Consider the following 26,733-nt stretch of genomic DNA (forward strand, 5'->3'; position numbering starts at 1 on the left):
ATTACCTTTCAAAACCCATAATTTAAAAAGTTTAATGAAATGAATTTAGTAGTAATAATCTAAAAATTGAACCCATCGAATTAAAATCTTGTATCCGTGACAACAAATGCCTTCTCTAACTCTTATCCATATATATATATATATATATATATATATATATATATATATATTGATCTTCCCAACTTTATCTTTTAGTAAGTCCGTCCTCTTCTACAATAATACAACTCTTCATCCCGATGTCCAACATTCACTTGTGTCATCTCCTTAATCATAAATTATTATGAGAACTAACTTAGAGTGGTTAAACTACTTAAAAGTTATCTACGTATCATAATTTTATTTTGGCTTTCATCAAAGTTTACATTTTTAGAAGACGGAATTAAGTTAGGATGACAAGATTTAGAGAATCTAAGTTTAAAGATTTGGTGTGAAACTAAGAAAAATAATAACCACAATAATAAAAAAAAGGCTAAATTAAAGAAGTTGTGACAGGCTCAAACATCATCATTAGGGGTGGCAAATGGGCGGGTAGAGTCGGATATGGGTCGGGTCGAAAATGGGTTGACAAAAAATGGATCAATTACCCGACCCGCCCATATTTAACACAGTTAAAACATGAGTTACCCGACGGATAATATGAATATCCATATTATCCAAAGCTACTTTAAAGATGTTGGCTTCATGTAGCCAATATGGAGAAGATTAATTTACCATTTTGTCCACAAATCCAATCCCTAGTACATAGTTGCGCCTCAACATTTGTGGGAAGAATAGAACTTCGAATCTTTTCAATGACACGACCTCAAAGAAAATCTTTTTGGAAACTATTCACCCAACCCCACCCCCCACCACCCACTCCCCAACCAAATCCCAACCCCACCCAACGACCACCCTCGAACGCACTTCATCTTCACCTACCCACTCTAACTCCACCCCATCCCACACCACCGCTCCACCCAACCCTCACCTACCCCCCTCCCAAAGAGTCTATTTCATATATTACTACTTTGCACTTTGAAGACAACCTCAAACAGTGACTATGTTTGTAAACTAGCCATTTTTTAAAAGTGACACCAAAAAATGGCTATTTTTGTAAATTGACCATTTTTGAAAAGTGACATAAAAATGGTTATTTCTTGCAAAATGACCGAAAATGAAAATTTGCAAAAATAGCAACTTTTTTTGTCATTTTTAAAAAAATGGCCACTTTACAAAAGTAACCATTTTTGTGTCACTTTGAAAAATGGCTACTTTACGAAAGTGACCACTATCTTAGAAATGGCACATTGTAAAAATGGTTATTTTAATACATTCACAAAGAAGCTATTTTAAAAAATGGCTACTTTTGCAAAGTAATTAGTTTTTAACTACACAAAAGAAGTAATTATAAATATATGATTAGAAAAAAAGTCTAAGAGGAAGTCGTGGCCCCTTCCTTTCCCCACACAAGCACAAATTCCTCTTTAATTCAGATAGAGACTTTCCCTTACCTAAAGTTTTGATTTTACAAATATATATATACTAGTGTCGTTTGGCCCGTGCTAAGCCCGGGCCCAAACTACATTAAAATTTATATTTACAACCTTTTTTTGTGTGTTTTTTTTGCTACTCTTGCTTTTTATTTTGCTTTTGTAACATTATATTAGTTGTAAAAATAGTTCGACACTTTCTCAATGTTTCTAATATTGAATCATATAGAAGTTTTTGTAAGTTAGAAAATAATATTTTTCTTAGAGTATATCTAGACTTCCTTTTTATTTTCAAACAAATGCATGCACTTTCCAAAGTTTCTTAAAATTTGCCAAAATGTACAATGACAAATAATATGAAAGGTAATCTAATAGTCGACTCAGTCTATATTAGCTTGGGCACACCCCTTAAGAAATCACTTATCCTTAGAAAGTAAAAAACATTTTTACTAAATCATCTTAATTAAAGAGTGCTCATTTAATATGATTTTTTAGTTGTGTATAAATTCACTTATCTAAATAATGATAAATTTGATATATAAAACTATCAATATCTTCTTAATATATAAAAAATATTTATTTGGACTAAATATAAAAGCTAAAAGTACCATATAAAAAAGATTCACAAAAAGTATTATAACTATTAATATACACCAATTTTAGGAACTCACATAGAAATGGACAAGAAAATAGAGTAGAAAATGATAATAGGCTAAGAAAGTCAAAAGGAAAGTCTAACCATTAGTTAGAATTTAACTAAATGACTACAAAATCTTTAGATTCCCCCTTATTACAAATAAATAATAAATATATATAAATAATATAAAACACTGAAGTAATAAAATGGAAAGCAAAGGGTCAAAGCACTAAAGTAATAAAATGGAAAGCAAAGGGTCATAAATAGCAAGTGGACTTGAACGTGGCCCCACTGCAAACAAGAGATTAGCAAATGCAAGGAACTTAAATTACAGCAGCCACGTGTTTAGTTAGCAAATCTAGCCAAATACAAATCCTTGTAGTTAGCAAATAACCCAACCAAATGGTTGAGATGTAATCAGGGACGACAAAACCCATTTGATTCTCCCTTATTATATATAGTAATTAGTGTGAGCCGGTTTGTGGGGGAAGTGGCTCCCCTCCATTAATAATTTTTTTTAATTTCACCATCAAGGCTTCTAATCTAGTAATATCGGTAAAAATATGCAGCTGCTATAAAATAAAACTATGAAGTAAATACACAGAAGAAATATGTAGAGAGAATATGTAGAGAGATATCAGATTATATTACTTCTGCTCTTTCAACATTGCATCTGTGCATCCTATTTATAGGAGCAACAGGACATGGGATATTTTGGGATATTTTGGGATATTTATAACTTAATGGATATCCACTATTTGGGATATTTATAACACTCCCCCTTGGATGTCCATTAATAGATGATGTACCTCGTTAAAACCTTATTAAAAAAAAAACCTGTGGGAAAAAGTCCTAATAAAGGAAAAAAGTGCACATATCTAGAAATACGCTTTGAGAGCTGCCTCATTAAAAACCTTACCAAGAAAACCCAATGGGACAAAACTTGGTTAAGGAAAAAAGAGTACAACACGTATTTCACTCCCCCTGACAAAGACCAAGATTCAGATGTCGGAGTCTTCGCATTCCAATCTTGAATATCATCTTCTCAAGAGTTGAAGTTGGCAAAGATTTAGTGAACAAATCTGCAGGATTGTCACTTGAACGGATTTGTTGCACATCAATATCACCATTCTTCTGGAGATCATGTGTGAAAAATAACTTTGGTGAAATGTGCTTTGTTCTATCTCCTTTTATGAAACCTCCTTTTAATTGAGCTATGCATGCAGCATTATCTTCATATAATACTGTGGGTATTTTTGTATCACACTTCAAGCCACATCTTTCTCTGATGAAATGTATCACTGATCTCAACCACACACATTCTCTACTTGCTTCATGAATAGCGATTATCTCAGCATGATTTGCAGAAGTAGCAACAATGGACTGCTTGGTCGATCGCCATGATATAGCAGTACCTCCGCATGTAAACAGATAGCCCGTTTGAGATCGAGCTTTATGTGGATCAGATAAATAACCTGCATCTGCATAACCAACAAGATCTGTACTACCTTTGTTAGTATAAAACAGACCTATATCGCTAGTTCCCTTCAGATATCGCAATATATGCTTAATCCCGTTCCAATGCCTCCGTGTAGGAGAAGAGTTATATCTTGCTAGCAAATTAACAGAAAATGCTATGTCAGGTCTTGTAGCATTAGCAAGATACATAAGTGCACCTATTGCACTAAGATATGGTACTTCAGGACCAAGTAGCTCTTCGTTTTCTTCCTGAGGTCGGAACGGATCTTTGCTCACTTCAGGTGAGCGAACAACCATAGGAGTACTTAAAGGATGTGAATTGTCCATGTAAAACCGATTTAAAACTTTCTCACTATAGGCAGATTTATGGATAAAGATCCCTTTTGCGAAATGTTCAATTTGCAGACCAAGACAAAGTTTTGTCTTTCCGAGATCTTTCATCTCAAATTCTTTCTTCAAATATTCAATCGCCTTTTGGAGCTCTTCTGGAGTTCCAATGAGGTTTATGTCATCAACATAAACAGCAAGTATAATGAACCCTGATTTTGTTTTCTTAATAAAAACACATGGACAAATGGCATCATTTATATATCCTTCATTTATCAAGTACTCACTTAGGCGATTATACCACATACGCCCTGATTGTTTTAAACCATATAATGATCTTTGTAATCTGATTGAATACTTTTCCCGAGACTTTAAACCAAATGCTTCAGGCATTTTATATCCTTCAGGAATTTTCATATAAATTTCATTATCAAGTGAACCATAAAGATAAGCTGTAACCACATCCATAAGATGTATTTCAAGGGTTTCATAGACAGCTAAACCTATGAGGTATCGAAATGTTATAGCATCCATAACTGGTGAATATGTTTCTTCATAGTCGACGCCGGGTCTTTGAGAGAATCCTTGTGCAACAAGGCGTGCCTTGTATCACACAATTTCATTTCTCTCATTTATTTTCCGTACAAAGACCCATTTGTGACCAACTGGTTTTACACCATTAGGCGTTTGGACTACAGGTCCAAAAACCTCACGTTTAGCAAGTGAATTCAATTCTGATTGAATTGCTTCTTGCCATTTTGGCCAATCATATCTTCGTCGACATTCTCCGACAGATTGAGGCTCCTGATCCTCACTGCCTTTTATAATATTTAGTGCAACATTATATGCAAAAACACTATTCACCACAATTTTCGAACGATTCAAGTTGTCCTCATCACCAGTAAAACTTAATGATAGTTCTTCACTCACTGAAGTCTCGGGTTTGCTGATTTCTTCAGGAATATCAGAATTAATCAGATTTTGAATCTCTTCATGAGATCCTTTCATAGTGTCATTCTGATCATTGTTTATATTTCTTTTTCTTGGATTTTTATCCTTGGAGCCCAATGGCCTACCACGCTTCAGGCGTGGATGAGATTCAGAGGCTATGACACTAGTAGATTGTCCCTTTGGAACATCAACTCGAATAGGCACATTCTCTGCAGGGATATGCGACTTAGTTATTCTTTTCAAATCAGTAAATCCGTCTGGCATTTGATTTGCTATTTTCTGTAAGTGGATGATCTTCTGGATCTCCTGCTCACATATAGGGGTACGTGGATCAAAATGAGATAGTGATGGAACTCTCCACGCAATTTCTCTTTTGATTTCTTTTCTCTCTCCCCCTAATTGTGGAAAATTTGTTTCATCAAATCGACAATCTGCAAATCGGGCAGTGAATAAATCTCCCGTCAATGGCTCAAGATAGCGAATAATGAAGGGTTATTCAAACCCAACATATATTCCTAACCTTCTTTGGGGGCCCATCTTAGTGCGTTGTGGTGGTGCTACAGGCACATATACAGCACAGCCAAAGATTCGGAGATGAGCAATATTTGGTTCATGACCAAATACTAATTGTGACGGGGAGTATTTATTATAATGAGTTGGTCTAAGACGAACAAGAGATGCTGCATGTAAAATAGCATGACCCCAGACGGTTGTAGGCAACCGTGTTTTCATAAGTAATGGTCTTGCTATCAATTGCACACACTTAATAAATGATTCAGCAAGACCATTTTGGGTATGAACATGTGCTACAGGATGTTCAACCTTTATCCCAACTGATAAACAATAATCATCAAAAGCTTGGGATGTAAATTCTCCAGCATTATCAAGACGTATAGCCTTTATAGGATAATCTGGGAAGTGTGCCCTTAAACGTATTATTTGTGCCAATAATTTCGCAAACGCCAGGTTGCGAGACGATATGAGGCACACATGAGACCATCTTGAAGACGCATCTATTAGAACCATAAAATATCTGAATGACCCACAAGATGGGTGAATAGGTCCACATATATCCCCATGTATACGATCTAGAAAAGCAGGGGATTCAATGTCAACTTTCATTGGTGATGGCCTGGTTATCAATTTTCCCTGATGACAAGCGACACATGAAAATTCACTACTTTCAAGAATCTTCAGGTTCTTAAGTGGATGCCCTTTTGAATTTTCAATAATTCGTCTCATCATTATTGATCCAGGATGACCCATTCGGTCATGCCAAAGCACAAAAGTTCCTGAATCGTTAAACTTCTGGTTTACGATTGAGTGTGCTTCCACTGTACTAATTTCTGCATAGTACAGGCCAGAAGACAAAGTTGGTAATTTCTCCAAAACATATTTCTGGCCGGAGACATTCTTTGTAATGATAAGATATTCATCATTTGTTTCATTTAATGTCTCGACGTGATACCCATTACGACGGATATCTTTGAAACTCAACAAGTTTCTTGGGGATCTAGAAGAGAATAATGCATCTTCTATAACAAGTTTCGTCCCCTTAGGTAGAAATACAGTAGCTCTTCCGGAGCCTTCAATTAATTTCAAATTGCCAGAAATTGTATAAATATTTTCCCTTTTTCTACGCAAGTGAGAAAAGTATTTCTCATCTTTGAATATAGCATGCGTTGTTCCACTATCAATCACACAAATATCTTCATGATTGGTCATTGATCCAAATAATATTTGAGGATTTTCCATATATTCTTCAAAACGAAAGAATAGGCAAAGTAAACATCGAAGTAGATATTTTGATTAGACAAAGTATTACACACACTTTATTACTTATATATGGAAACATAACCACATTAGCTAATACAAACGACATGTATGAAATATCTAAGTTAATACAGATCCATCACCGATCAGATGATCTATTTTTCCTTCAGGGATTTCAAAGAAATCTGTCACATCTAGATGCATGGGCTCAACATTATCTTCAGAAATAAAATTTACTTCGGCATCCTTTTCTGCCTTTTTGAGGGAGGCTTGATATAGCTCAACAAGGTGCTTTGGCGTACGACAGGTACGTGACCAGTGCCCTTTTCCTCCACATCGGAAGCAATTATTTTCTGAATTTTTCTTTTGCACAACTTCATGCTTTTCATCCTTCCTTTTACACTGCTGGTGGTGAAGGGTATTATATGGTGCAAAACGAGAATCATGATTAAAATTCCTTCCTCGACCACGACCATGACCACGACTGGGGCCACGACCTCTTCCACGCCTAGAATGGCGAAAATTTGCCTCATTCACTTCAGGGAATGGGGCAGTACCAGTGGGTTGACTTTCATGATTTTTCATCAGTAATTCATTATGTTGTTCAGCCACTAGAAGATGTGAGATTAGATCAGCATATTTCTTAAACTTCATCTCTCGGTATTGCTGCTGCAGGAGCATACTCGAGGCAGGAAAAGTGGAGAATATTTTCTCTAGCATATCATTATCAGTAATATTTTCACCACATAATTTCAATTGAGAAATAATTTTAAACATTGCAGAATTATATGCCTTAACAGATTTAAAGTCTTGGAACCTTAAATGGAGCCAATCAAAACGTGCTTGTGGAAATATGACCATCTTCAGGTGATCATATCTATCTTTCAGATCATTCCACAGCGTAAGAGGATCTTTAACCGTGAGATATTTCATTTTCAAATTCTCATCAAGATGACGGCGGAGGAATATCATTGCCTTAGCACGGTTTTGGTTTGATGCCTCATTTTTATCTTTGATGGTGTCTTCCAGACCCATCGCATTAAGGTGAATCTCGGCATCAAGAATCCAAGACATATAGCTATTACCGGATATATCTAAGGCTACAAATTCACATTTAGTAAGATTCGCCATTAGTAAAGGAAAACGAAGAAATCAATACCTTCGAGGTTTTGAAGTATTTGCTCTAGATAACAGAGTCTCGTGCTGATAACGTGTTATAAACAGCTTGTAGATATTGTCCGCTTTGAAGCCTCAGCCCCTCACGGCTTTAAAACGCGTCTACAAGTAAAGGCTTCAGACCCTGCTTATAAGCACGCACACAATCCCGTGTGCGAGCGATGTGGGAACTTCCAGTTCACAACACACCCTCCCATCGCGAGCATCGTGCTGATAACGTGTTATAAAATAAAACTATGAAGTAAATACACAGAAGAAATATGTAGAGAGAATATGTAGAGAGATATCAGATTATATTACTTCTGCTCTTTCAACATTGCATCTGTGCATCCTATTTATAGGAGCAACAGGACATGGGATATTTTGGGATATTTATAACTTAATGGATATCCACTATTTGGGATATTTATAACAGCAGCATAATAGACGTGTCTATTCTCACTTATCCCTTCTCAATTTCCTCCCCTAGGCCCTAATCCTCAATGTAATAAGAAAAAGAATTTAAAAAGAAAGATCTCCAATTTCCTTTAGTGCTTATATCATGTCGTCTCATAAAAATAAAATTTGGCAGCTGTAATTTATTTATTACTACTTAAAACTAAATAATGCCGTTAATTTTTTCTAAAAATTGGGAATTTGCCAAATTCAAAGCCAAGTGGGTGAAACGAGTATGTTTTATGGTTGCGAACAAAGAGTTTATGCTAAATAAAATTCCCTTTTTCCTTAAGTTAAACACCGAGAAGCTAAGCTAGATTAGCCAAACATTTCGAGTTTAATACTACAACATAGCTTTATAGCCTGTTTGGTCAAGCTTATAAAAACAGTTTATTTTAAAAAATACTTTTTTTAAAAGCACTTTTCAAAAAAGTACTCTTGGCTAAAAGTAGTTTGTGTTTGGCCAATTAATTTAAAAAGTACTTTTGAGAAGCAATTAGTGTTTGACCAAGCTTTTAAAAAGTGCTTCTAAGTGTATTTTTCTCAAAAATACTTTTCAAAAAAGTGTTTTTGGGCAAAAGCTATTTTTTTAACTTCTGAAAAACTGTTTCTGCTACTCCCCAAAAGCACTTATTTTCTCCCAAAAGCTTGGCCAAACACTTCGTTTTTTTTTTTTAAAATAAGCACTTATTGAAAAAATAAGTACTTTTGGGGAAAAAATAAGCTTGACCAAACAAGCTATTAATACCATGAACAAGTGGCAAAGGAAAACATTAAGAGGATCAAACATCTAAACTTAACGGGTGATTGTTCTCATCTCTTTTCAAACATATTAATACACTAGTGAATTAATCCGCACTTCGCGCGGTATTGGAAAACCTAACAGCATTTTGCATAATTTTTTTTTTATAATACTCAAATATTAAAATGTGGGGAAAAAATTAGGTATTGTAAATCATCAAATTCAAATGGATTAGAACTTGTAATCAATTTACTATTCACGCTTAGTTGTATATACTTTTCTAACTTTTATTTTCTTATAATCAATATATAGATAAAGTTTAATTCCTTTATTCTTCTTAAAAAGCAGGTAATCAACAAAAAAAAATTCAAGAAAAATTAATTCGTTTTGTAAGTTTGTGTATTAAAAACACGGTCTTCCCTTTTACAAACAATAAATGTTTATTGGTATCTAACTCTAACTTTTTACTTCATTGTAAAGTTGAATTCTAGTGGTTTTATAATTTTCTTCTTGATTAAAATCTAAAAAAGGTAAATAAATAGGGAAATATGAACCTGAAAAAAATACAAAACTAATTCCATCCGGCCCAAATCAAGTATCAAATTGTATGAATTTTTTTTCTTTTTAATTTTGGCTTTTTTTTTTTCTCCTTTCCTTCTCCCTTCTTTTTATATATCTTTTTTTTCCTTTTCCTTTTCTTACTTCCATTTCTTCTACTCTAACTCGTTTCTTTTGAAAGTTTCTTCAAAATTCAACATACTGCATTAAATAGAGAGATTATTCACAAGAACTTAAACCAAAATTTCAAGCTTCAGTCTCTTTCAGAAATTAAAAAAATTGAAAAAAAACTATAAAAGTGGATATTTCCTTTCAAATAAGAATACCAGTGTTATTTTAAAAAATTATATGGGTTGACGGAGGGGAAGATGCTTGTTCCCATGGCGAGTGAATTTTATGAAAGACCTCGTGATTAATAAAAAATTATAAAAGTATATTTTCCCCCCCATCATATTGACATGAAGAGAGTTGCAACTTATGATACTTTTTATCTAATTTATGGATATCTAAATTTAGATTTCAAAATATTGATTTATTTATGATAATTTGTCAAATTGACTATCAATAAGCGAAAACTATCACATAAATTGAGATGAAGGGAGTAAATTTTTTTTGGTTCCTAAATATTTGAAAAAAAAGTAGTATCAAAGTATACAACCATTTGCATTATCATTCAAACACAAGGGAAATAATAATAATAATAATAATAATAATAATAATAATAATAATAATAATAATAATAATAATAATAATAATAACAATAACAACAACAATTCTGTCATCAACATACTCCTATTGTAGCCTATAAACAGAAAAGGATCAAAATAATTTGGTCTCAATTGAAACAGTAAAGAGTGCACAAATAAGAACCAAACCTCTCTCTCAATTATTCTTACAAAGTAATTTTAGTTTTCTCACCGAACTATTCACAAAAATATCACAAACTTATCAAATGAACCAAATTAGTTACAAAAACTAAGATAGAAACAGAAATATATACATTAAAAATACATACTACTGTAACATTTCCTCTTACAGTTTATAACATCATAGATGAAATAGCCGCATTATACAAATATCTCTTCATTATGCAGTCGTCCAATTATAATCATCTATAACTGTTCTTGATTTGTAGGTAATTCTTGTAAGCAAGCTGATAATCTTAAATCCATATTGAAGATTATATTTGTTTCCCTAACTCTATATTGGAGTGCATACATTAGAGGCTCAAAGTATGAGATGTGAAAATAAATTGAGAAGGGAAATAGAACGGAGAAAGGAAGGTTCTTTCTTACTTTTTGTAAATGGTGCATATTCTGTTTTGGTGGAGTAAAGTAAAACCTTGATCAAATTCCATTATATAGCTATTTTCTTGTGGGAAAGAGGGGAATGTCAAGTGTTTTTTTCTATTATTTCTTTTTTCTATTATTATTATTATTAATAATAATTAATAATTCTAGTGCACTATTGATAAGTAAGAAAGTTAATTGGAAGTTAATTGGTATTTAATGAGTTTGAAGGTTACTGAGGAAGTAAATACGGGAGTTTAATATAAAAATAAATACCACAAATGGGAGAGAGAAAGAAGTGAGTAATGGAAATTTAATAACCACGTAACTACTACAAAGTGGAGAGACAAACGGACTCAAAATGCTATACTGACATTAATTAGGCCAAAATACTCTACCTAAATAGTGTGTCACCTACATGGCCTCTACGTTAGAAAACATATTAATTAGAAGGAAATTAATAAGTCACTTTTGAACTTTTTAATATAGCACATAAATGGTGAAAAAAAGTCAAAAAAAGAGAAAAAAAATAAATACCATTGGTGACCATAAAGAGGTGCCACATCATCTTTCTATTGCCTAGCTTTATATTATATATAGATTATTGTCAAAGCTACAATTGTAGTTAATGACAGTGAGTGCAATCTATTGACTTCAACTCAAACTCTCTATGCTTAATTTAAAACTAGTGTATACAACCGCGCTTCGTGCAGTCATGAGAACAAACAAAGTAAGATTAAAAGTAATGTCATAGTTTTGTTTAAAAAACTTTTTTTTTTTGGATTTTTATAACACCTTTTCGAGATTCTATCTTTATAGTGTTTTTCTAACATTTCCTTCACTAAAATTATTTGACAAAGAATTTTTAGAAATATGCAGGTTCAGTATGAAATAACCCATTGAGATCAGTATACTTGAACTTGATTAAGAAATACAAAAAATAAGAAAATAATAAAAAAGAAAACAAAGGTAATGCAAAAATCTGGAGATGTAAATCGACGCATCTTTTCATTATTCATCTAAAACCTATTTCTTAATAAGGATAACTAAATGTATCCATTCTTGTTGCACGTTAGATCAAATTCCTAGTTCTATTACTTTTTCCTCCTTTTTTTATTTTATCCCCTTCTTTTGTATATCTCAATCATATTCTTTTACGTCTTTCAGTTCCAACAACTCATTCTTGTATAGATCATTATATGTTTGGTTTGATTGTTTAGCACAACTTTATTTTCAAAATGAATATGAAATCTCAATAATTTAAGAAGACATAGTTGTAACAGTATTTTTAGATCAAAAAAGTAGTAGAACAATTTCATACTATATTTCATGAATTTAGTACTGCTTAATTACTAAGTGATCAACATAGAAATATTAAACGATCAACATAGAAATATTAAACTTTTAGCAAGAGAACCTTTCCGATTTACTTATCTGACCTACCGTTGCCTCCTTGGGTATGCAACTACTTATAATATGAAGTAATTACGAACTGATACTTCTTTTCAAAATTTAAACATACAAAGTAAAAGTAAACCAATTTTATCCATCTATGAAATATAACAAATATATAAAAGGAGGAGCTAAAACATACATGGCCTGTGAAAAATGTCAAAAACATTTTAAAGAAAACTGAGAATACAGGAGACAGAGAATTCCGTTATTGTAGAGTTTTAAGCATCTATTTACATTTACAAAAAGCGAACACACTCAAAATCAAATACTCCTATCAAATATCAAAGAACAAAAATTTGACGCCAACATATCTAAACCTAATGAATCAAATAAATAATCCATCAAATAAAACAACGTCCTCCCTGTGTCAAAAGAATAATTTTTGCAGAATAAAGAACTACAGGAGAAAAAATTGAGAAACAAAGAAAAGTTAAAATTTCCTTTTACCTTATGTACCATCATAGCCATTTTTAATGTTGTTATTGTGTCATGAGCAATCAACTTTTTCTAATCTTCTCAATTTTTATAGCCTGCCAAGATGAAAGTGTATATCCTTCTCTTCTCTTAAAATTAAATATTCGAATAGCTATATATATTGCACCTGAGATGAAAACAACCTAAAAATATTTATTTTATGTAGCTTATCTTTTAGAACTTAGAAACACGTCAGTCTTTACTCTTATCATCCAAAATAATATTTTCTCCAAACTCACCTAGATAAGAAAATTTACAATATTATTACTAAAATGACATGAAAATTCAAATAGTAAGGTGACAGAAGTTGAGAAAGATTAGGGGGTTTATAAAAAAAAAAATATGTCAAAGATAAACTATTAAAATGTTGAAATTGAGAAAGCTAAGGAGCAACAGAAATGCGAATGTCCAACTGTTGTTGTCTTGTTTGGTTTATATATACTAAGATTAAGCATTTCACCTTGAATGAATACCACATTCAATATAATTAAATCATAAGAAGTGGAGTGGGAAAAGAGTGTATCGTGTAAGAGTAATTAAGGGAATAATTAAGAAAGTGGCTATTGGACTTGCCAGTAACGTAATAGGAGTAATAGTACGTGCACATTTACACAAAATAATAATAGGCATTAATCATAGGAAGGAGAAGATAACTGAAGGAGAATTAGATGCGGGACTTTAATTTGAGTTTTTCACCGTAATGAAGAAATTTAAAGAATTGCTTCTTTAGTTTTTTGAGATAGCATATTTACAAGCATATATAATTAAGAGAGTTAAATGAGTGATTTTTGAGATTTTTTAATCATAGCACGTAAATGTGAAAAATATAGAGAAAACCCCAGAAAAAAGAGAAAAAAGATAATTGTGCTTCTAGGCCATAGAGAGATGTCACATCACCTTGTCTATGCCTACCTTTATATTATATATAGATATAGATTACATATTCATACACTATTACAAGGAGCAGTGCATCTGTATTTTCCAATCTGACCTTAAAATATTGGTGCCTCCACATCTATCCGAAGCGTAACAAACTAGTACTATAATCATTGTCCCCTAACCTTTGAGAAAAGAATTTGCCCTTTTTCATATTCTAATTATTGTCAATATCAACTAAACCACCTACTTAACGCCACGTCTGATTTTTGGTCCAATTAGATTAGACTTGTAATTAACCAATTTGCTGAAACTTTATATTAGTAGGGTACAAGCTACTTGCCAAATGACTATAATTGTGACACCCATGATCCAACACTAAATTCACACGCTTTGTAACTCTTTTTCAATTCAACTACAAATAGTCTTCCTCCCAATTTTTTCTGCTTTGATACAGCTATTCAACTTCCAACCAATCTCCTCCATAACCTCCTTGTCATAAATCTGTATTATAACTCTCACTTTTGATTTTCTTTTAGCTTAAGAATTAGAACAAGAAAGAGGAGGTTCTTATCTCAAGGTAATCTATGCTCTCTGCCTGAGTTGTTGATCATTTTTTTATCAAAGATTTGATCTTTTTGCTAAATTATCAGAGTTTTCATAAGGGGTGTTTGTTAGTTTGCAAATTGAGTTGTGGGTAATCATTGGTTTTGTATATTCAGGTGAAAATAAAAGATGGGTCATCACCACCAAAACCATGAAGGAAAGAGAGAGAGGCCAAGAATATTGGCATGTTGTTGTTGCCCTTGTTTAGTAGTGTCCTCTACATTCTCTATGTTAAAGAGGTGTCTCTTTGTGGCCTGTTTTCCTGTTTTGCAGTGTTTTGGATTAGATGAACACAGACATCAACATCACCATCACAAACATTTCTGACAATACTCACAATTTATAGAACTGATTTTTGAGTCTTGAATTCATAGCAAGATTAACTTCTGATTAGCTGTCGAAATTCATAGGTTCATTAATGTTTTTTAAAGTTTCAACTTAGGTTGTTGGATAGTATTTTACCTGTATTCTGCTAGTTTACTTCTGAGCTATTATTTGTTGACCTTAAAACAAAAGGAAATTTGCAGGCACAAATTATTATTCACAAGGTTCCAAAATATTACTCCTATGATGTTTAGTTGGTACTTGATTGACTGGGGAAGGCACTTATTATATGTAGTCTAGATATGTGCTAAGTATTTTCCAGCTACAAGGATGTCCTTGACCATAAGAATTTGTGGTTTTAAAATCATTTTCCTCAATTACTCCTCTGTCTTCTCTTTGCAATCAATTTTGTTCCTTAAGGCTTAAAGGCCTTTGACTAAAGCCCTTACAAAAATGATATATTTATTTCCAAGAGAAACAAAATGTTGACGCTCTGCTATGTCGGATTATACCTATGAAAACGCATTCATAGTGCACTACTGCTGTTGAAATACAAGCTGTTGAAATACCTCATTTTATGGCCTGAAATTACCAGCTTATAGACAGCGGGAACAGAGCTAGAAGCTCGGGTATGGGCTTATTAGTAGCTTTTGCTCAAAAAGTGTATTTATATCAAGAAACTCAATAAATATGTACAAATATTAGATTTAGACTCAATTATTATCACTTGAAGTCGTCATTCAGAAATGCATTACCCCATAAAGTTAAAATCTTGGCTCCGTCTCTAAAACACAAAGGTGGGAGAAAGAAAGAAATTCAGAAGCAGAATATTCAGTCATTTGCCTTTTTGTGCTGATGAAATCAGGTCTATTTTTATTTTATCTACAGAGAGTTAACTGAGTATTGACAATGCTGATGAACAATTATCAAGAAAATAAAACGTCAGATTAAAGCTATCAAACAGTCTGTTTGGCCCCAGTTATGTTAGGTGTTAAGGTGACCAAAGGGGAAATGTGCTTCCCTTGATGCTTTTAATCCTATAATAAACTCACAATTCATTTGTGCCTTGTGAAAACAGGGATTAATTCTTTGTATATCATGCATACCGCAATCAAACATTATCAGTCTGAGAACTCTCATAATCATCCCTCTTATGCAAAATATTTCACAGCTTTTTTTTCCTCTTCATTTCATCTAGAAGATAAAATATTACTCTATTATTGTCATTGCATTAGTTGACATCGTAAACTCTTGACATCAGAGTGTTTGAGAGGTTTCAGCATGAACATCTGAGCCCCTTCTTCCATGCATCTGTTCATTTCACAAAATTGTATTTATTTGATTAGTTACATATCATGGATAACGGAGAAACTAGAGAGAAAATCAAAGAACGTGATGATAAACTCATTATATTATTCACTACATCACTATTTATAGAGAATTAAAGCTAATAAATAAAAGGAAATATGTTATTTCCTTATATAATCCTAAACTAAAGAAGGAAAATAAATATTCTATCATTAATACAGATTCTAAAGCAATTATAAAGTATCTGGAAAGCAATTATAAAGTATCTGGAAAGCAATTATAAAGTATCTCGAAATATATTTTAACATGACAGAGTTCAAAACTCGAACATTTTTGGTAATTAAAGTAGCCAATGATAAACTTACTGATCAATTCGAGTCGGGATGTTCTCAGATGACATAATCACGACTGGTACATCCTTCAAGATCGAGGATTCCTGCTTGCATTTCAACTAATTAAATTTGTGCTAGAAAAAACCTCTTGGGGAAAAACTAATTAAAGAATGACAAAAACAGTAATCTTTAAAGAATGTTAAACAGTCAAGTGAAGACTACCTTGATTTTCTTAAGCAGCTCATAACCAGTCATTCCTGGCATGCAATAATCTGTTATTATCATATTAACCTTTGAACCCTGTTGACATTAATACAAAAAAGGAGAGGAAAGAAAAGATCATAAACATTAGTACTAACATTCCTTGCAGAAAGAAAGCAAATATAAAAATCTATAACTATTTAATTCAAGAAACAATTACATTGCCAGTTGTAGAGTGCTTCTGATCAGATCCCAAACCCAAGTACTCCAAGGCCCTCAAACCATTTTCTGCTGTTGTCACTGAAACAAACTCACAAATTTTAGAAACATAAGATCCAACTTATTCAAATAATCAAATGACGTTTCACACTCATGTTAGAACCCATGTTAGAGCGAAACAATTGAAAGATTCTTTTTTCCAATTTAACCGTATCTGGTATTTCGAGGCCGATTGGCCCGACTAATCAAGATTTGTGTTGAATAGAACTACTTGCATACTTTAGCTTAGTTATTACTACATGTGATCTGAAATAGATAAAATTATCTTTACTAGGTACAGATGAATCAACTCGAAGCATGTTGCCTTAACTTCCGGCCATACCGAGCTAGTTAGGACGAATTCTTTTCCTATATATAATACTATTATGTTATTATTTTTGTAAAAATAGAAAAATAGTGAGAATGACATAAATTGAGTCTAAAAGTCTACATCAAAGGATTCGGAAAGATATGAGCCAAACACAAATTCAGTGTGATCACGTATACAAAAAGGTTGGCATATCTAAAAGGTTGACCCTAAAGTCATATAAATCGGTATCATTTTACTTTTCCTACACATTTACCCTTTTTCCCCATAGACTCTTCTCATTTTTTTCTTTTAAATTTTCTTTAATTACCATTCCTTGAGGAATAAGAGGGACAGATGATGTCATAGAATATCCAAAATTATGAAAAAAATCAGACTTTCTAGGGAGGAAACGAAAGAGAATGATGAATAAATTCATTGTATTATTCATTGTCTATTGTTTTCTGCATTTTTTTTTTAAGATAGAAGAGTACTTCATTATTTATAAATAAATAAAGATTAAAAAATAAGAAGAATATGTTACTTAAATATTTTATGATAAATGTAGAACCTAGACTTCACAAGAAAATAAGTATCCTAAATATTCCTAGACCAAAATTGAAAAATAAATATTCTACCATTAAATAACGTCGAAGAAAATTAAACATTAACACGAATTTCACCTAAACCTATTATTACTCCCATGTGATAATGGAGTCAACATAAGTATGTATATTTAATAACTTTAATCTTTATCATGTTCTTCATATTTTCTCTTTCGAGGAATGGTTTTTCTTGCATATATAATGCCACGCTTGAGAAAAATTCAAGATTTTATATGTTGATGGAGAATAAGATAGAGAGATTCAAACATATGCAACTTATAGTACTTTTAACAATTTTCAAATATGTAAATTTTATTTTAACAAACTTCAAAATTCTATGTCTCAATTAACGCAAAATTTGAACGTTTTGACTCACGAATTCAAAAGTATCACATAAATGGGACAGAAGAAGTATGCAGTTTTTTTTTGTTAGATAAATAGAAACCGAAACACATACATTATCCTATTTATTGTCCAAAATTAACTATAGAAAATAAGACAATGGAAGAAATAGAGAAGTATTACCTTTGCAAGAGGATTTCTTGAGTAATCTCTCAACAAGTTTACGATCAACAAGGTTGTCATCAACAGCTAGAACATGTGGTTCATCAGCAGGACAAGGTTCCCCTATCCCCCTTGAATTTGTCGAAGACGAAGAATAAAAATCCATTCTTTTTTTCACCCCACTTAGTAAAACACACAAATATGTCACTTGACAATATTAAGGATAAGAGATGCTAGAAGAAGAAGAACATGCAAGAAAGAAGGAAGAATAAAGAATTTAAGTGTAAAGAAAAAGCAATGTAATTGGTGGGTATTTAAAGTGGGGGTTGAAAGGAAAAGAAAGATTCTTGGAATTTCTTGGGAATATGAAGAAAAGATTTTGAACAAGTGGGGGTTGAGGGTGTGTTTAAGGGAAGGAATCACAAAAAAATAAAATCAAAAGTGGTCACAGATGTTTCGTGATCTCAAATTTTGGTTTTCTTGATTCGATGTATTCCGTCTCTCAAATCCTCTTTTTTTTTTTCTTTTTCTCTCGTATATATTGTATATCAAAATTACAGTATCTTTATCTGCTCTGTTCCTCAGATCCTCCCTCCAGCTCATTCTTTTTAATTTCAAAAAAAAGAAAGAGAAGATATAAATCCATGCATCATTTGTTTCGAGATATTTTGACGGCTACAGTAACCCGTTGTTATGCACCAATAACAAAATTTGATATTTAAATAATATTTAATTGTTAAAGCAAAAAAGATGTAAAATTCTAAGCTTAATGACAATTTGTATAAAGACAGAAAATCTAATCTTTTAATAATGGAAATATATATTCATATAATATTCTTTATATATACAGTGTATTAAAGTATCAAAATATTCGGTAAGTATCTATTACACCTCGGAAAATTTCCCGTTGGTACGCAAGTAAATGAACTAATGATGTGTGCGAGGAGTGCGAGTGTATAATGTTTCATGGGAAATGTATGTAAAGGGATGTGGATGATTAGAATGAAAAGTCGAGAAATGAGAAAAATTGAAAGTTGGCAAAACTGCCCAGTGGTCGTATAGTGCAAAATACGGACCGTAAAGTGCAATACGGTCCGTAAACTTGACGTCGTAAACTGGCATGTCCAACTTCAACTTTTTGCCAGCTGAGGAAATGGCTAAAATACGACTTGGTGGACGGACCCGTAAAGTGATTTACGGCCCGTAAACCATGGTCGTAAATCACCATGCATGCAGGCCAAAGTTTCTGGTTTTGCTTAAGCTTAAAAACGACCACGAGGGACGGTCCGTAAATTGAAATACGGACCGTAAACCTCCATGGACGACCACTGTTCACCCAGCACAGATTTTTCAATTCATTAAATATGAGGATCAAGACTTGTCTTATTTCATTTACAACATTACACCACTTCTCTCTAGAACTTCCCTCTACATTTATTTTATGAGTTTTCAAGGATTATAAGTCATCCATAACATTAAGACAAGTAAATCAAGGATAAGGGAATCATCAAGGATCATCCAAGTCAAGAAATCCAAATGGAGAAAAACTAGGGTTTTGCTCAAAGAAGAGTATTATCAACCAAAGCTGGTTCCTACAACTTCTAAGGTAAAATTCATGATTTTTACAAGATGTTTGAGGTATTGGAGAATTAAAAAAATACATGGATTGTAGAAAATGTGGTCAACTAGGTCATGAATGATGAATAGTGACATTTTGAGAAATAGTTTGAATTGAGTTATGAATGTTGTTGTGTTGTGATATGAATGTGTTATAAATGGTATTAAGATCATGAACTAAACACTTTAGACGAATGGACGAAGATGGGTGTTATAATCATGAATGTGGGTGAATTAGAGGCAAATTGAGGAATCTAGATAATGTGGTTAATGTGAATGACTAATGGCCATTGTTATGACATTAATGAAGGTATAAACGCTAGCATTGGAAGGGAACGTGCAAGTGTAAAATAGTTCGACGGAAAGGTATGTAAGGCTAACCCTTCTTTCATAAGGCATGGTTCTTGGCCAAATTCCTAAATTCCTCTATATGAGTATGTTGTCTCCACATGGTTGGCATTCCGAGCTCATAAGCTCACGACCCTTGATATGTACTATGATTTTACTATGTTCCTCGCTTGACGAGTAAGTCCATAATGTAGATGTAACGATAGTGATGAGGATAGAAATGATGATGAGAGTAAAATGAGATTAAAGATGCTTACGAGCTATGATGTATGTATATGTGCCTATGAAGGGCTATAATGATACCCCGAGCTTATAACGCCGGGTAGGATATATATATATGTATATGATTATGTATAAAGTATGTATACGATTACGTAACGCGCGCACACCTCTGCAGAGGGTACGGATAACCCTGATGCCTTGGTAGGGCCAGGTATGTATGACCTTGAGCCTTGGTTGGCCAAGTATGTATAAGACACCGATCCCATGAGGTCGGGTATGCTATGTAAATGCTATGTATATGAAATGACTATGTATATAATATGAATATGAATGTGAAAAGACTATGTATAGGAATACGAATAAGGACATGTATACGAATATGAGCAGAAGTATGGTACGAGTATTATTATGGGATACGAACGACGGTGTATGCAAGTAAGCGACATGATGATGATATTACTGTCTCCCCTCCTATGCTATCTTCATATGATATCTATTATGCTTCTATATTGATGTTGATCATGCTTTACATACTCAGTACATTCTTCGTACTGACGTCCTTTTGTTTGTGGACGCTGCGTCATGCCCGCAGGTGCGCAGGGAGACAGATTTGATCCTTAGCTGCTTATTCGGAGATTTCATAGAGAGCTCCATTTCCTTCGGAGCCATATCATTTGGGTACTCAATCTTTTGTGTATATAATTATGGGCATAGCGGGGTCCTGTCCCGCTAATGTGATATGTTATACTCTTAGAGGCTCGTAGACATGTGTGTGTGTGGGTAGATGTGTTTGGCCTTGTCGGCCTATGTTTTGTATATCATTTTGTCGGCCACGTTGGCCCATGTATATTGATGTGGCATGAATGCCTATGATGATATAAATGTGCGGTTGTCCATATGGGACTAGTTGACGAATGAATGGAAATGCATGTATGATTATGTGGACCACCTAGATGTAAGTATAAGAGTAAGCTAAGAGGGTGCTCGGGTGGGTTAGCACCGGGTGCTCGTCGCGGCCCCGAGTCGGGTCGTGACAGTATCGCTAGACTTATTATTGGTAATTTCCGAAATTCTACTTCTACAAAGATGGTTAATTATTTATGCCAAAAAAAAAAAAGTTGTTATAGAGGGGTAATTTTACAAAAAAAACATACCGTTATAAAGATGGTTGTTATTGTTATAGATAAAAAGTTGTTATAGAGGTCAAATATAACTTAAAAAATTGATGCCGCGAAAAACCTTATTATTATATAAGGATGTCGTTATAGAGATATTTTGTGCATGTACTTATATTTTTATTTTGAGGGTAATAATTAAATAATCCATTGTTGTTTTTTATTAAAAAAAATAGGAAGTAGGTCTGAGAAAATATCTATTTGATATGGTCAGAATGAGATAGGATCCAAAGTATGTGCAGGCAAAATAGAGAGTATTTTGAAAGCAATGGATACAACCTGGCTGCTAAATTCTACATTATCCAAAGTATCTTTGCTAAATCCTAATAATGGGGACCAAATCTAGGTGCTTGCATTGTTAGGATATTCTAAAACAATTTTTTTTCCTTATACAACTAGCTTAAGAAGATGTGTTGTCTCAAATATTCGGAATAGATGTGATTGGTATTAAGGCAAATATTTTTCGATTTTCACAAGAAATTTTGTCTCACTGTTTGAATTTTTTTAAAATTTTAAAATTCAAATTTTAGAATCCCCTTTCAAATGTACTTCACCAATTAATTCAGATGCATTTAGTGCGTCTTTTCACTGCACTAATTAATACGTCTACGTTCTTCCAGATTTTGTTCTCAATTCAAATTTTGAATGTATTTTCAAAATAAGTTGTGGTAGTAATTTCTTTCTATGTACCGGTTGTGACTACCAGAACAATAGAATTATTTGTTTTATGCAGCAAACTTCTTGTTTCACATATAGAATTTGTGCACTACCTCCGGTACGTCCATACTCTCTTTCAAAAATACCGTATCATTAAAAAGATATTTAATAACAAAAATCATAAATTGTCTAAACATTCTTCATAATCTCTAAAATGTTCACTTGATTAACACTCCAGAAGTTATAGCACTAATAGTGAATTTGACTAAACAATAACTAAATGCTTCTTGCTTTTCTAAATCAAATATTTCGAAACAAATTTAATTTGTCAAAACGATTAATATTTGACACAACGGAAGTATCGACTAAGCGCATTCAAATTCAACTTTTTCTGAACTTAATCCTTTCGGTAGAATTACTATCAAACTCATTAAATGTGTGATGAAACTGAAAATCTGCAGTTTATTTTCCCCCCAAAATAGGACTGGAGGATGTCACACAAATAGTGCGTTAGGGTGAATAAGAATTTCCAGTATCTTTATATTTAAGTAACAAATCGTTTCAGAACAAAAAAATAAATAAGGAACAAATTGTTTTAGTGCATGCAGTTTACTAAATGAACTAAAGGCTCACATGCTATATAGAGTTGCTTTATACAGTTCCATAAAGATGTCATGACTAAGAAAAAACAAAGATGCCAAACTCTATATAGAGTTACTTTATATAGTTCAACACTTCCATCTTCGGGAATTCCAATATATCTGCAAGGATCCGTCGTATTCTGTTGAATTGTTTGGTTTATGTATTTTTGGTATGTCTTTGTGGTATTTAATTGCTAATAAAAGCAAGAAATTCAAATAGTATATTGATGATTATATTCGTCAGACTCATTCATATCGTTGCTAACATATGTACATAAAAGAGGTTATATATATATATATATATATATATTTTATACTTATTTTATTTGGTATGGTTTTGATCTCTCTTCAAATACTTTTTTTTATTTGCTACCTGGTGTTTGATATCTGTATTTGGACTCGACTAAATTCGGATTCACATCGGGAAACATGTTTTCAAAGTGAATAACTTAAATGGTCACAATCATAATAACTTATTTTTCACTAAAGTCACTTATGATTATTTATATCAACAAAGTCACTCAAGTTAGATTAATTTTCTCACAAAATTAATACCGTAACAAAAAAATTAAATGTCAATGTGAAATATTTTCAACATGCGCAAATAAATAGTCGGTGTGAAATAAAACTAGAAATAGATGATAACATGACACTTATGTATATTTGGATCTGCATATTACAAGCAACAGTAAATACCTTGAGGTGGTAAATTCCAGAGAGCGATACATTTTACCTTCGCCGAAGATATGCGAGTGAAAACCATTTTTTTTCTTGAAAAATATAAGAGTGAATCCCACTTTACCCCCTAACATTTAGGGGTTGAGAAACAATATCCCCTTCATATATTGAATGAGAACGATAACCCCCTTATGTAATACTTTTCGGTAAAAGTTTTTTTTTTTTTTTTAAATAAAGTTCTTTTCTTTTTCTTTCTAGAAGTAAAGTATAAAAATGAAAAGGGTCAAATATAACTCTGTGCTATCAGAATAGGGTCAAATATACCCCTCGTTATACTTTCGATCCAAATATACCCCTCTCATTATACTTTAGCACAAATTTGCCCTCAAATTTAACGGAAAGACATGTGTCAAGCTCAGAATCAAATAACCCACCCCCGACTTTAAATTCCCGATTCCTTTAGAAAATCACCCATTTAATTGACCCGACCCATTTATCTTTCTTTTATTTTTGAAGTTTTTCCTCATTTTAAAATTAATATGCTATATACAAAAAATAAAAAATCCACTCTCTTGCTTCTCTTAATTACACTTTTTCCTCTCCTCTATAACCGTTGGCTATTTTCATTGGGATTTAACAAGACATTGTTCAAAGGTTGGAGCAGGTCATTGTGCATTTTCTTTTGTTTTGGGTTGTCTGAATGTGTGCTCCATATTATTTTTCGTCACTAGCCCTCAAAACTTTTTCTACTTTCCTTGTTCATGAAATCATATCAGTTCCTCTTAGATATTCCTTGGAATTTCTCAGAGATATGTTTAGTGATATTCAGTCTTTATCTCAGTATATTAGCATATTGAAATGTTGCTAACGGTAGAATGATTTTTGTTGTTTTAATAAATGTGCAATTGGCATTTGTTTGCAAGTTTCGAGTCAGATAAACGAGTGATTTCCTAAAGGAATAGAGTATTTAAAATTGGGGGTGAATTATTTGATTCTGAGCTTGACACGTGCCTTTCCGTTAAAGTTGAGGGCAAATTTGTGCTAAAGTATAATGAGAGGGGTATATTTGGACCGAAAGTATAACGACAAGGGTATATTTGGACCGAAAGTATAACGAGGGGTATATTTGACCCTTTTTTGTTTTTATATTTTAATTCTAGAAAGAAAAAGAAAAGATCTTTATTCAAAAAAAAAAAAAAAAAATCTTACCAGAAAGTATTACATAAGGGGGTTATCGTTCCTATTCAATATGTGAGGGAGTATTATTTCCCAACCCTTAAATGTTAGGAGGATAAAGTGGGATTCACTCAAAACATAATGTTTACAAAATTATAGTAATAAAAATATTACAAAGGAGAAATTAGTTAAATTATATTTTTTTAATTAATAATTAGGTTAAAAAATTATTGCAAAAAATTAAAATAAGAAAGATAAGCATAGTATCATAAACTACAAAGGAAAATGTTACGAAGCTAAACTTAAGAGGAGGTTTATGTAATTATCTATTTTTTTTTCTTTTTCGTAATGACTTTATGGGGAAACTAGTCTAAGAACATCAGTGATTTTCTCGATACAAAATAATCATAAGTGTCAATAACTTATTATAGTTGGGTGACCACATAAGTTATTAATACACAACTAGAATGGAGGTTTTAATTTTCACATCAACACTTAGTGAGAAATTTGTGCTATAAGATATGATTTTCTCACTTTGTTCCCCGTAGTGACATTGATGTCGTTAATAGGCAGCCTCTTGGAAACAAAAATTATTACTCAAATCTTTCTTTAACTAAATAAAATAACATAATTGTGTGTACATCGACGGATTGTCTTTTGGTCCAAAAGGAAATATTTTGCATCATCCTTGTATAAAAGAAAAGGAAACAAAAAGAAGAAGAAAGATGTTCCAAATTCCCAGGCAAATCAAGATCCGATTCGATCGAAGAAATCAGGAGCAAGAGTACTGCTAAGATACACCGACCAAGTCACAATCTTAGAATTTCACGAGTCTTACGAAATAAAATCTTTGCTATTTCTCGATAGATTTTCTCATACGAAATTTCAGAAACTTCCAAGAAATATATGGACAAACGTACCTAAGACATCAAATCAATTTCGAGGATATGAATAGAGAGACCTATTCAATTCATCAATTTTTTTTTTCTCCGTCTCTGTCACTACTTACCCTAAAACCTTGTAGGGGACTGAAGCGAGAAAAAAAAAAAACCCTACCTTTGTATATCCTAAACCTAAAACCACTAGATCTTGGCATGGCCACAGTGGCCGGCAGCCTGTTACATCTCGGAAATTTCGAGTCGTGTGAATCATGAGTAGACTAGCACGAGCCTAAAGTGAACATGAGGTCCTTATGAGATTAATGAGAGTATTTAATAACTTTAAGTGAGTACTTTAAGATTTTGAAGTCATATGAATATGTGGAACTAAGTTCGTTGAAGGAAGTGAGATATGAGCCATATTTGGAAAGGTTCTCGCTATAGTTGAGCTAATAGTTATTTAGTAATGTCTTGAGGAGGGACTATAGGGCCTCTTAGATAGTTAATGAAGTGTTCTACAAGTGCCAAGAAGGATATATAAGGATTGGAGGTCAAACGAATCGAAACGAGCGACTCATCGGATAGGGTCACTTTGACGGACCATTTGACGGATCGTAGGATATTTGACGGCCCGTCAAATGGTGGAGCACCACCGCATAACGGTTACAGTGAAATGTGCAAAGCTGGGCAGTTTGACGGTGCACTTTGACGGACCGTATAAATTTTGACGGTCCGTCTAAGTGGGCTTACAGTGAACTGTGAAAAGCTGGGCAGTTTGACGGTGCACTTTGACGGACCATATAAATTTTGATGGTCCATCAAAGTGGGCGTAGGATTGCCCGTCGGGGTTTTAAGTCACGCTTTATATATTTCGTTCCACTTCATTTGGACTCATTATTTTCCCCAAAATAGATCCTTGAGCTCTCCAAAACCCTCTCTCTAGGTCTATAAACTAATCCAAGCCAAAACCCAAGAAAATCTAAAAGATTTAAGAGGTTCAAGTGCTAAGAAGCTTGTTAGGGCTTGTGGAACTCAAGTTTTTCCTTGGTGTTGATGTTAGGGTTTTTCACTTTAGTGGAGTAAGTTGATCGAAGACTTGTTCTTGTGAGATTAAGGTAAGTTTTACATCTCTTGCATATGGTTAAAGTTGTTTGATTGTTATACCATGTGGTTGAAGGAAGAAAAGTGAAAATGGAGTTCAAGTATGAATTTGAGGATACTATGAGCTATATGTTGAATTGATACTCTTGGCATG

General features: G+C 32.9%; 1 protein-coding gene and 1 long non-coding RNA gene across 2 annotated transcripts; one reads left to right on the top strand and one right to left on the bottom strand.

Moving 5' to 3' along the window:
* The first annotated feature begins 13,941 nt into the window (after positions 1-13,941).
* Positions 13,942-14,650, top strand: LOC132611239 (uncharacterized). The gene is made up of 2 exons (XR_009571517.1): positions 13,942-14,221; positions 14,364-14,650. It is a non-coding gene; the product is annotated as an uncharacterized LOC132611239 (long non-coding RNA).
* A 979-nt stretch (positions 14,651-15,629) lies between these two features.
* Positions 15,630-18,678, bottom strand: LOC132611238 (two-component response regulator ARR17-like). The gene is made up of 5 exons (XM_060325663.1): positions 18,108-18,678; positions 16,633-16,712; positions 16,434-16,511; positions 16,245-16,315; positions 15,630-15,882 (listed from the first exon to the last, which is right to left on the bottom strand). Exons 1-5 carry the CDS (start codon positions 18,250-18,252, stop codon positions 15,795-15,797), a joined length of 462 nt encoding a protein of 153 aa, XP_060181646.1. The 5' UTR covers positions 18,253-18,678; the 3' UTR covers positions 15,630-15,794.
* Positions 18,679-26,733: the final 8,055 nt, after the last annotated feature.

The sequence above is a fragment of the Lycium barbarum genome, chromosome 9 (assembly GCF_019175385.1).
Source record: "Lycium barbarum isolate Lr01 chromosome 9, ASM1917538v2, whole genome shotgun sequence".
Lineage (NCBI taxonomy): Eukaryota > Viridiplantae > Streptophyta > Magnoliopsida > Solanales > Solanaceae > Lycium > Lycium barbarum.

Excerpts from the sequence above, each read along its gene's own strand:
- LOC132611238 (XM_060325663.1), bottom strand. The coding sequence starts at position 18,252 with ATGGATTTTTATTCTTCGTCTTCGACAAATTCAAGGGGGATAGGGGAA. Across the intron at positions 16,512-16,632 it reads AGCACTCTACAACTGGCAAT|GGTTCAAAGGTTAATATGAT; the intron begins GTAATTGTTTCT and ends TAATGTCAACAG. Across the intron at positions 16,316-16,433 it reads AGCTGCTTAAGAAAATCAAG|GAATCCTCGATCTTGAAGGA; the intron begins GTAGTCTTCACT and ends AAATGCAAGCAG.